Source organism: Salvelinus fontinalis, chromosome 38 (assembly GCF_029448725.1).
Source record: "Salvelinus fontinalis isolate EN_2023a chromosome 38, ASM2944872v1, whole genome shotgun sequence".
NCBI lineage: Eukaryota > Metazoa > Chordata > Actinopteri > Salmoniformes > Salmonidae > Salvelinus > Salvelinus fontinalis.
Genome location: NC_074702.1, coordinates 23,133,242 through 23,145,951, shown reverse-complemented (window position 1 = coordinate 23,145,951; position 12,710 = coordinate 23,133,242). Strand labels below are relative to the sequence as shown.

Sequence of the window (12,710 nt, the reverse complement as noted above, 5' to 3'; positions counted from 1 at the left end):
ACTTGGGTGTAATAGTGGACAACAAGCTGAACTGGAAAGAGAAGTCACACAGTGTCTACTAAAAAGCCCAATCCAGACTGTATTTTTTAGTGAAGCTTAGATATTGTCGTGACAAAATGCTTTGCATGTTCTACAGCAGTGTGGTGTCCTGGAATGGCCAAGGAGGACGTAAACAAGCTTGACAGAATCATCAAGAAAGCCAGTGCTACAATCAGCTGCAGTCTAGAATCAATGCAGGACATATTCATAAAAAGGCTGCAAGCTAAGACACACATGATCATGGACAATGACAAATACACACACACACACACACACACACACACACACAGTCTTGCATTTCTAACCAATTTAGGACTCCTCACATTTACATACCTTTTTAGGACCCTGCTTTCCAGACATCATAGAATCACAGAAATTACACTCATGAGCTAGAAAAAAAATCTAATATGAGGAAATCACCAAAAGTTGCCGACATCTTGAAAAAAGATCACTTGTAATTTTACCACCTACTTGAGACCGCACATTGCAAATCAAATCAAATCAAATCGGTCAAATACACATGGTTAGCAGACGTTAATGCGAGTGTAGCGCATTGCTTGTGCTTCTAGTTCCGACCGTGCAGTAATATCTAACAAGTAATGTAACAATTTCACAACTACCTTTTACACACAAGTGTAAAGGAATGAATAAGAATATGTACATATAAATATATGAATGAGCGATGGCCGAACGGCATAGGCAAGATGCAGTAGATGGTATAGAGGACAGTATATACATATGAGATGAGTAATGTAGGGTATGTAAACATTATATAAAGTGGCATTGTTTAAGTGACTAGTGATACATTTATTACATCGATATTTGATGCATTCATTCTATTTTATGACTGAAAATATTGCATGTAGAATGCCACAATGATGCAACACGGATGGCAACTCAACGGCTGTAGTGTAGTTCTACTGTAGTGTAGTTCTTCTGTAAAGTATTTAAACTGGAACAACCATTTCAGTAATAGAGTCATTATATCCAAGTAACAGATTAATAGTTTAGAAAAATGTTTTTTATTTTTCTGTAACATTCAAAGTCAGCAGGCTTTGTATTCTTGAGACCTTAATCACTCCAAAAGTGAACAACCCACCTGGGAAAACTTCCCCCAAACAGAGTGAGATGGAGGACATTCATTAACTGCCTATGAGCTTAAGTCAAGTAAGTCCCATTAAATCCTCAGAGGTACACCAAGATAGAAGCATCTTATACACTTATTTTCTCTGATCTGCAACTATTCTGTTGTGTACATAGAACTTTACTGCTCTCCAGTCCCTGTTTACTAGCGCTTGGCCAGAAGCAGCAATGCATTTCTCACAGTCTTGTTTTCCAGGCGTTTTTCCCATTCGGATAAAATTCATCAAGGAATCTTCAACTGCATCCACCTCTATTGTCGACCAAAACCTTTTTGTTCCTTTGGCACCTTTGGAAAGAGATGACATTATGAATGACTACATTAAATAAAGGTTGAGTACAATACAGTATGTGTTCATCTCTGTATTAACTCTACAAGGTTGCAGCTGTTTCTGCAAAGTGTGTTGAGGTTAAACTAACAATCCCAACTAAATAACTACATAGATAAGGATGTGAGAGAAGAATGTGCAATGCTGACATCAAGGCAGACTCAATCTGTATGGAATCTAAGCCCATCAAATTGTTTGCAATGTAAACCTTCTAATAAAAGCAATACTTATTAAATTAAGTTCCCTCCCCCAGGAAAAACAATGTAAAGTGTGGTAATCCTTCTGTGTTATCATCTATCCTGACACACTAGTTCAGATCTAACGTCTTGACTTGTGTCCAATCCAAACTAATCCGTTCTGTACTGGCATGGTTGGAAATACACCAACTGATGAAGACAGGATTGATCTGGACCAGCACTGTACTATACGTTGACACTACAGAATGAAAATGCACTGACTGAAGACAGCAGGAAACAGTCTAACCATGTGAGCCTCTCTTTTGTCCCAGCTTTCCCTTGGTGATTGGCTGTTTGGCCCGAATCGCTGACATCTCTCCTGGAAAACATCAGTGGAAAACATGTATTTTTCGAAAAGGACATTGTAATTAAGAATACGTCCATATCTATGTAAGGTATAGGCATACCGGTCAGATTTTCTTCATAGGATTTTTCAGACGACTCCTCTCTCTCAGAGTCGTTCTCTGATGCACAATCAGTGGCTGCAGCATCAATTTCTTCAGACATAACAGTTTGTAAAAGACAATAAAAACAAAAGCAAATTGCAGCAAGTTAAATCAGTGCACAAGAAATTAGAGTCAGCATTTTTTGCCAGAGTGAAAATGCACTGACTGAAGACAGCAGGAAACAGTCTAACCATGTGAGCCTCTCTTTTGTCCCAGCTTTCCCTTAGTCATTGGCTGTTTGGCCCGAATCGCTGACATCTCTCCTGGAAAACATCAGTGGAAAACATGTATTTTTCGAAAAGGACATTGTAATTAAGAATACGTCCATATCTATGTAAGGTATAGGCATACCGGTCAGATTTTCTTCATAGGATTTTTCAGATGACTCCTCTCTCTCAGAGTCGTTCTCTGATGAACAAGAGTCTGCAGCCTCATTATTTTCAGCCATGCTTTTTTCTAAAAGATGGCCAAAAGAAGAATGCTAAATTGAGGCAAGCTAAATCTGCGCAAAACAAAACCTTTGTTTTTATTGTCAGTGTAAACTTTTTGCCATTAAACTAAACACTGGGGGTAAACTTACCACTGGGACTGATGGTTATTTGATCCAGACTTTTCCCCTTGAACTCTGCCAATCTGCCCTGTTCACATGCCATCAGTATTTTACTTATTTTGGCCAACTGAAGCGTTCCCTCTGGAAGACGGTAGAACTTTCGATGAATCCGAATGTCGTGACCCAAGAAGTCAGCAAACTGGTCCTGTTCTGTATCATTGAGATTTAACACTCTGGAGAGGGTGGCAACCTGTTTTCGTAGTTTAGTTGATGACAATGCTTCAGGTAACTTGGCACCACATTGTTTGGCATAGGCGCGGATGCAGTCATTCCCCCGAAAATGTGTATCATATCCTGGCCTGGCAAATAAGTAGATATTTCCTTCGCTCACTCCACATGAGCACCGCTCTTTGATAAGCAGCTCTAAAGATTCCACCATCACTGGAGTAAGGATTACAGGCACCTTCCTGCCACGCTTCCCACAGGTTTCAATGCGTTCAAAATGCGCACAGAGTAGTCTCTCAACCTCTGTTAGCGCCACTGCAACATCTTTGTTAAGTGGGGATTTGTCCCTGGAGTGAAATGTTGCCACAGACATCTTTGACACCTCTCCCTCTCTTTTCCTGTTGAAGATAATCATCTGAGCCAGTATCACTTTTGCTAGATTGCTCCATTTTCCTGAGGTTTTCTCATCGCACAGTTGGTTGTAGTATTGTTTCTGCTTTTCATCTAAGTACATGTGTATTTTTTTAACGTCATCTGCTAATGGAATAAGCTGCGGTGCGTTCCATTTCTTCTGTTCAAGTGTACGATATGCAGCAGAAGAGATCATTTCATTCCAGCGAAGACGGTAGATGCCTTGGAAGTCTCGGACAAGCTTCAACTTTTCTTCATTCTGGGTAATAAGAGCTTCACCCTCCATGATGTCTGCAATTTTCTGGATGCTTTGCCCAAGCTTTGTCGCCAGGGTTGCTTTTTCGAATTTGTTTGTCTTTTCATCATAGCCAGTCACTTCTTTGACAGCTTTTATGATGTGTTGGAAGTGTTTTGGGTTGATATAATCCTTCATCTTTTTCAGTGGTGTCACCTTTCTACCTTTAATCACAAGTCTCCCTAGTTCTCGCAAAGTTTGACGAATGTGCTGGTGTTGTGAGGGGTTCTCCCCTTTCTTGTTGTACATTTTTTCACCCAATGCCAAGATGTATCTGTCTTGTTTTACTGCATGGGCTACATCATCTTGAGCCATGTTACTCACAAGTTTCCATACCTTTTCACTCACTCCTTTAGCAACCGGTTGAGCATTAGCACAGAGCGCCTGTATTCTGGTTTTGCCAGGCATCTCCTTTCGAACGTGTTGTGCTAGTGTGCACCTTGCCACATGCCTCCACATAGATTTGCGTTTAAAGAGCCCATGGCAGGCAAAACAATGCTGATAGTCCTGGTGATTGGTCTTGTCATTACTTGTTTGTTTACATGGTACCAAAACCCCCTTTCCTTCTTTAAGTGCCTGAATGTTGTGTGCCCGATTCCCCTTCTTGCGAAGAAGATTCAGCTGAAGTCTCCTAGCTTTTGATCTCTTTGCAAACCGAAGTGCAGTAGCTACTTCTATTTCATCCCCATGTTTACGTTGTAAATGACGGGCAATTTTGGATTGCGGTTGCTCGCAAAACAGACAGAAGTGCTTTTTTTGGTGGTACTTTTTGGATCCATCTAATTCTGAGACATTCATTACAAGCAATGATTCACTGCTAGTGTTTGACATTGGGGAACTAGTACATCTCTTATAAGTATTTGCATATTGATTCTTTCTCTTGAGTTCTGTTTCTTCATTTGAGCTGTTTTCTTCTGAGGAACTTCTGCATCTCTTGCTAGTCTTCTTGTAGTGATTCCTTCTCTTGACTCCTGCTATTTTATCTGAACTGTCTCCCTCTGAGACTAAATCAACGTGTTTACTGCTGTCCACCCTTGTCTTTGGTTCTGAAAAATCATCAGAATTGTCTTCCTCTGATGATTCTGATGGCCCTGGGACATAATCACCTTCACTGTTGTCAATGCTGGTTATTGAGTCATCAGTCTTGTATCCAAGCATAGCTTTGGTCAACTGTATTGAAGAAAAAAATTATATTGGATAACTAGACAGATTACAAAGTATTTGGACACCGGCACATTTTGATTAGTTACGACTGTGCTCCTCTACTTGTTTATGTTATAATACTATGAATATGGGATGAAAGTGCAGACTTGCCCATCTTTGATTTACAAAGCTGATTCACAAGAACTTACAGTATGTGCTGGTGTTGAATGACACTTTAACTTACGTATATACTGTCTGTTCTGATCAACGGTGGTGCATCATCCAACACATTGACTATCGACCCAGAAGTACTGGCAGCCTCAGAGGTACTGGCAGCCTCAGAGGTACTGGCAGCCTCAGAGGTACTGGCAGCCTCAGAGGTACTGGCAGCCTCGGTGTCTGACATCTAAGGATACAATAAAATGATATTAGTCATGTGCAAATTAGGCAATAGGATATGATAACGATTCAACCATCCCCAGTATCCTCATTCTAAACAACTGACAAACCTGCGCTTCGGGATTTATCTTTTCCTTTTCAAATCTGGCCTCACAAGTTGAACTATGCTTCTTTAGATTTTCCATGCGCCTTCTTAGCCTCTGCAGTGCCTTTGTAAAGGAAGACAAAAAGAAACGTTGAGACTTAATAGAATGACAAGATTGCTCGGCACACAACAGGGGATGGGCTGGGGGACACCAATGACTGTTATCATTGACTAATAGAGGGGCTGGGGGACACCAATGACTGTTATCATTGACTAATAGAGGGGCTGGGGGACACCAATGACTGTTATCATTGACTAATAGAGGGGCTGTTATCATTGACTAATAGAGGTCCAACAAACATCTATTACAATTTCTGTTTTTTTAAAACTACTTTCAAGGTAAAAAAGCAAGTATAAGCATAACAGAAGCACATTATGCAAGTTCCTGCATGCAACTAAAGCTGAATCTGCTTTTATGGATGGACTAAAAGAGAATCAGTATGAGTGGTTTGGCTAAAGCAAGGCAAGCGTACTCTAAATACTAGGCAAATCAGAAAACATACCGCATTGGTTACTTTGTAGGTTCCTGGACTCTTATCTTCCATTATGTTTTCGATCTTAAAAAATGTGTGTAAGAAATAGGGATTTGGTTAAAGAATCTGCCAGTATATGTATATATTTTTTCAAGACAGTGAATTGTCACAGTCCTACCAAAATGGACACTTTCCACAACCCTTATACTTGTTGTGGTGTTTCACTCTTTTATGTGCAAAAAAAAAAGAACTAGGAACCCCACCACGCCCCTCCCCCCACCCAAACTAATGTCCATGGTTTTCAATAAAAAAAATCTGGTCACTTATTTCTTAATTAGTTTAACATATTTCTTATTTTCATCTGAATTATTTCAATGTAAAAAACGGTATTTGGGTAAGAAAGGGCTATAAAAAACGGGCGCAACTTCAATACATTAATTTAATGAGGGGGTTTAAATATTTTAACACACATACAGGCTTATGACTTGACAAAACAGATGAAAAGGAACTGGCTTTTCTTGCTAGCTTGTTACACTATAGCAATATTATTTTCCAATGCATGTAACATTGTGTTAACCACAATCATGTATTCTAAATCATAGACACGTTTACCAATTATGCTAAACTTATTAGCTAGCTTGCAACCATAGCTAGCATATTTCTTTTTTTAACTAGCATGGGTAGCATGCTAACCGTTAGCTAGCACGCTAACAGTTAGCTAGCACACTAACCGTTAGCAAGCCACAAATAACTATAAGGTAGAAACATGCAAAGAAACAATTGCACATTAATGAATTGTTTGGATAAACCTGCCAATTTCAATGTCATGACGCAGTATATCTGACACAATGCGGCTTTCAGACATCGTCAATGCATGTTGGATTCCACCGAAAGACATACATGACTGACATTAATTCATTAAAAATAAAGACAACGAGAACATGCATTGCTTGTCAATACACCAAATACAATTTTAGCTAAAATATTGGTTAACAGTTTAGTTAATAGCTTACCTTCTTGCATGAATGCAAACATCTGCAACCATCCTCCTCTTCCTTAAAACACGTGCTGCACAGCTACTTCAGTGGTGATCACGCTCAGGCAGGGACAGGTTTGCCAGGTCAATTTCAAATTTCTAGGAGTCTGCTCAAAACCAGCCTTCAAAACCCACCTTCACTAGCACAATTTTCGCAGAATACAGGGAAATTAATGATTTTTTTTAAATGCCATGTTGGTAACGTTGCAATATAGAAGTAGTATAACAACTTCCACCTAGCGACCAAAACCTTTCACCTGCCACAAAGTTTTAAAAGTACATCAATAAACCACAAATAGTGTACATGGCAACCTTGAGCAGAGATTTATGCTGCAACATGGGGGAGGGGGAACTGTGTATCTTTTATTATTATAATATTTTTATTAACAACACATAAATACAGGAAGTACATATGGGAACACAAGTATATATAAATAATATACAAAGGACGGGGGAGGGGGGGGACTGTGTTGACCTATAAAACCTTTGATAGTTTGGTACTGTTGTGCACTTTGCAGTGGGGGAGGGGCAGGACCTCAAGCGGAAATTATGGCCAGTAGATATGCATAACAATGATTCCATCAGCCCAGATTTCTGAATATGTCTGCAATGTTATTACTGTTAGCCACATTTCCTTAGACAATTTGGGTTTGTAGCTTACACAATCAGTATCAGTGAGGTGGTAAGTGCAGCTACTTGAATGGTCTGTACATGAAAGATGGAGTGGTGGATATGTACATTTTTCACTGGGGAGACTTGCTGACACAAAAGTAGCTTATGGCAGGTTAAGATTTGATCTAGCAACCTAACCCATCAGCAATCAGATTAATTACCTGCCCACAGACCACTCAAACAGCCTACTGATATTAACAGCCATCTCTCACTATAGGCACTCAGCTACTCCCACAATCTCTCTTTCTCTCTTATAACAGGCCTTTTTTTAATCATATTTGCATTTATCTTCCACTAGATCCCTGGTTTCACAATGTGGAATAAAATGTAATGATAATACGTGATTTCAGGTTTGTACTGCTGTGAAGACGTAGGCCTTTACATCAGCATTGATCTCTTTGCAAAAAGCCTCAAGAAAACTCATAATAACATTGGGTAGCTGATGAGTAGCTGATGTTCATATCTTAAAGGACAAGTCCCTATAAGCCTTTGTCAGGAATCAGGACTGGGTTAATAAAGCCAACGCAACTGCATGTTTTACAAATGGTAGGCTATCAAATGTTAGGCCTAGTTATAAAATGACATTATAGGCCAACATTGTACACTATAGGCCTATTTCTTTTCCGGGTAGGAGAAGGTCTATTGCAGACTTGCCTAGTGCGGCAAAATGGCCGAAACATGGCCTGGTCATGGATGAAAAGCACATTTTCAAACTGGGGTAGAACTGAGGGAACATAAGGCAGACCCCAGGATTTCAGCTTCCTGTGTTAGCTGTTGTAATCCTCTTGCTGCGTATATTTGTAGAAAGCCTCACCCCAACAGAGAGTTATGGGGAGGGAGGTATAATCAAAATGTCTGCTTAATGCTTTTGAGGGAGCAGCAGAAAAGTGTACCCAACCTGGGGTACAACTTGCTAGAATTGGTAGTTGAAGCAGTAGTAGTAGCCATGTAATGGCAGCAGTGTTGTAGTTGAGTCACAAAAGCATAAGTCCGAGTCAATTCACAAGACCCTATGGCTACTCTGAGTTGAGTCAAAGTCACCAATGTTGGAGTCAGGAGTCGAGTCACAAGTCCCTATGGCTGAAATCAGAGTCCCACTGTTTGGTCCAAGAGTTCAAGTCTAAGACAATGGGTCCATATTAACTTAATATTAAGTTATTAACCCAGTCAGATAGTGTCAGGAGGAATTTGATCAATCATTTTTCGTATCCCCTTTCTTTCTGTGCCAACAAATGTTTATATGCTACAGGTAAACCAGATTGTCAGCTAGCTAGCTAATTAGGTAACATGTTGAACATGGTGTGGCTGCACAGCTTCTTCATATTTGATGTAGTCTAAATAGAAACTGAAAGACACAGACAGACATATACACCTCTATAAACTATACTGAAGTCAGATATTAGTGGCTAATGTGCACATTCTGTGGAGGTCAACTAGATCTGTTAAAAGGTCTACAACAACAACACATTTTATGTTTGTGTTAGAGAGCACATAACATGCCTATCTGAATTTAACTTAATCATTTGAAATCACATATTTCAATGTTAAGCTTTGATTTGTAACATATTAACTGTTTTTCAGTGCATAGTAGTCTACAAGAGTCTGTAGAACAGGTTCATATTAGTGGTACAGTTGAGTGAGAATTCCAGCCAGCAGTTGAAATTTTGATACATTGTATGACACGCCCTACACTACAGCCAATCATTGAGCAGCCTCCCATCCCCTTCTCTGCTCCCATCCCCCTCTCCTTTACCAGGTCATATGCTGTATATTAAGGCCACATATAAGTATTAATGAACAAACAGCTATAGACAGTACTGAAGTCAGATATTAGTGGCTAATGTTAACATTCTGTGGTCAACTGCTCCTAGATCTGTTAAAAGGTCTACAGCAACAACACATTTTATGTTTGTGTTAGAGAGCACATAACATGCCTATCTGAATTTAACTTAATCATTTGAAATCACATATTTCAATGTTAAGCTTTGATTTGTAACATATTAACTGTTTTTCAGTGCATAGTAGTCTACAAGAGTCTGTAGAACAGGTTCATATTAGTGGTACAGTTGAGTGAGAATTCCAGCCAGCAGTTGACATCCACCCACAACCACAAAGTCATATACACTGCTCAAAAAAATAAAGGGAACACTAAAATAACACATCCTAGATCTGAATGAATGAAATATTCTTAAATACCTTTTTCTTTACATAGTTAAATGTGATGACAACAAAATCACACAAAAATGGTCAATGGAAATCAAATTTATCAACCCATGGAGGTCTGGATTTGGAGTCACACTCAAAATTAAAGTGGAAAACCACAATACAGGCTGATCCAACTTTGATGTAATGTCCTTAAAACAAGTCAAAATGAAGCTCAGTAGTGTGTGTGGCCTCCACGTGCCTGTATGACCTTCCTACAACGCCTGGGCATGCTCCTGATGAGGTGGCGGATGGTCTCCTGAGGGATCTCCTCCCAGACCTGGACTAAAGCATCCGCCAACTCCTGGACAGTCTGTGGTGCAGTGTGGCGTTGGTGGATGGAGCGAGACATGATGTCCCAGATGTGCTCAATTGGATTCAGGTCTGGGGAACGGACGGGCCAGTCCATAGCATCAATGCCTTCCTCTTGCAGGAACTGCTGACACACTCCAGCCACATGAGGTCTAGCATTGTCTTGCATTAGGAGGAACCCAGGGCCAACAGCACCAGCATATGTTCTCACAAGGGGTCTGAGGATCTCATCTCGGTACCTAATGGCAGTCAGGCTACCTCTGGCGAGCACATTGAGGGCTGTGCGGCCCCCCAAAGAAATGCCACCCCACACCATGACTGACCCACCGCCAAACCGGTCATGCTGGAGGATGTTGCAGGCAGCAGAACGTTCTCCACGGCGTCTCCAGACTCTGTCACGTCTGTCACATGTGCTCAGTGTGAACCTGCTTTCATCTGTGAAGAGCACTGGGCGCCAGTGGCAAATTTGCCAATCTTGGTGTTCTCTGGCAAATGCCAAACGTCCTGCACGGTGTTGGGCTCTAAGCACAACCCCCACCTGTGGACGTCGGGCCCTCATACCACCCTCATGGAGTCTGTTTCTGACCGTTTGAGCAGACACATGCACATTTGTGGCCTGCTGGAGGTCATTTTGCAGGGCTCTGGCAGTGCTCCTCCTACTCCTCCTTGCACAAAGGCGGAGGTAGCGGTCCTGCTGCTGGGTTGTTGCCCTCCTACGGCCTCCTCCACGTCTCCTGATGTACTGGCCTGTCTCCTGGTAGCGCCTCCATGCTCTGGACACTACGCTGACAGACACAGCAAACCTCCTTGCCACAGCTCGCATTGATGTGCCATCCTGGATGAGCTGCACTACCTGAGCCACTTGTGTGGGTTGTAGACTCCGTCTCATGCTACCACTAGAGTGAAAGCACCGCCAGCATTCAAAAGTGAACAAAACATCACCCAGGAAGCATAGGAACTGAGAAGTGGTCTGTGGTCACCACCAGCAGAACCACTCCTTTATTGGGGGTGTCTTGCTAATTGCCTATAATTTCCACATGTTGTCTATTCCATTTGCACAACAGCATGTGAAATTTATTGTCAATCAGTGTTGCTTCCTAAGTGGACAGTTTGATTTCACAGAAGTGTGATTGACTTGGAGTTACATTGTGTTGTTTAAGTGTTCCCTATATTTTTTTGAGCAGTGTATATTAAGGCCAAATATAAGTCTTAATGAAGAAACTGCTATAGACAATACTGAAGTAAGATATTAGTGGCTCATGTTAACATTGAGTGGAGGTCAACTGATCCTAGATCTGTGACTTTAAGTGCCTAAAGCCAACTCTAATATACAGTACCAGTCAAAAGTTTGGACACACAAACTCATTTAAGGGTTTTTCTTTATTTTTACTATTTTCTACATTGTAGAATAATAGTGAAAACATCAAAACTGAGAATAATACATATGGAATCATGTTGTAACCAAAAAAGTGTTAAACAACTCAAAATATATTTTATATTTGAGATTCTTCAAACCCTTTGCCTTGATGACAGCTTTGCACACTCTTGGCATTCTCTCACCCAGCTTCACCTGGAATGCTTTTCCAGCAGTCTTGAAGGAGTTCTCACATATGCTGAGTACTTGTTGGTTGCTTTTCCTTCACTCTACGGTCCAACTCATCCCAAACCATCTCAATTGGGTTGAGGTCGGCTGATTGTGGAGGCCAGGTCATCTGATGCAGCACTCCATCACTCTCCTTGGTCAAATAGCCCTTACACAGCCTGGAGGTGAGTTTTGGGTCATTGTCCTTTTGAAAAATAAATGATATCCCCACTAAGCGCAGACGGTGTATCGCTGCAGAATGCTGTGGTAGCCATGCTGGTTAAGTGTGCCTTGAATTCTAAATAAATCTCTGACAGTGTCACCAGCAAAGCACCACCACACCTCCTTCTCCATGCTTCACGGTGGGAACCACACATGCATAGATAATCCGTTTACCTGCTCTGCGTCTCACAAAGACACAGTTGGACCCAAACATTTCAAATTTGGACTCATCAGACCAAAGGACAGATTTCCACCGGTCTAATGTCCATTGCTAGAGTTTCTTGGGCCAAACAAGTCTCTTCTTATTTTTGGTGTCCTTTAGTAGTGGTTTCTTTGCAGCAATTCGGCCATGAAGGCCTGATTCACGCATTCTCCTCTGAACAGTTGATGTTACTTGAACTCTGGGAAGCATTTATTTGGGCTGCAATCTGAGGCTGGTAACTCTAATGAACTCATCCTCTGCAGCAGAGGTAACTCTGGTTCTTCCTTTCCTGTGGCGGTCCCCATGAGAGCCAGTTTAATTATAGCGCTTGATGGTTTTTGTGACTGCACTTGAAGAAACTTTTAAAAAGTTATTGACATTTTCCTCATTGACTGACCTTCATGTCTTTAAGTAATGATGGACTGTCGTTTGTCTTTGCTTACTTGCGCTGTTCTTGCCATAATAGGGACTTGGTATTTTACCAAATAGAGCTATCTTCTGTATACCACCCCTACCTTGTCACAACACAACTGATTGGCTCAAACGCATTAAGAAAGAAAGAAATTCCACAAATGTACTTTTAACAAGGCACACCTGTTAATTGAAATGCATTCCAGGTGACTACCTTATGAAGCTGTCAAGAGTGTGCGA

The 12,710-nt window shown here is 41.0% G+C and overlaps 1 protein-coding gene across 5 annotated transcripts; it reads right to left on the bottom strand.

The window, feature by feature from the left end:
* Positions 1-1,057: 1,057 nt before the first annotated feature.
* LOC129837666 (uncharacterized) lies at positions 1,058-9,739 on the bottom strand. Of its 5 annotated transcripts, none has more exons than XR_008756736.1 (7): positions 5,324-9,739; positions 5,059-5,220; positions 2,542-4,841; positions 2,382-2,453; positions 2,152-2,241; positions 1,992-2,063; positions 1,058-1,468 (listed from the first exon to the last, which is right to left on the bottom strand). XR_008756736.1 is itself a non-coding variant. In XM_055904014.1 (5 exons), the coding sequence occupies exons 1-5, from the start codon at positions 2,636-2,638 to the stop codon at positions 1,260-1,262; spliced, it is 540 nt and encodes a 179-aa protein (XP_055759989.1). In that variant the 5' UTR covers positions 2,639-2,741; the 3' UTR covers positions 1,058-1,259. The 5 variants fall into 5 exon arrangements, 1 of the variants encoding a protein (XP_055759989.1); XR_008756738.1 differs by having other exon boundaries at positions 1,992-2,453; positions 5,324-5,422; positions 5,862-5,915; positions 6,845-9,738; XR_008756735.1 differs by having other exon boundaries at positions 2,152-2,453.
* Between the last annotated feature and the right edge of the window lie 2,971 nt (positions 9,740-12,710).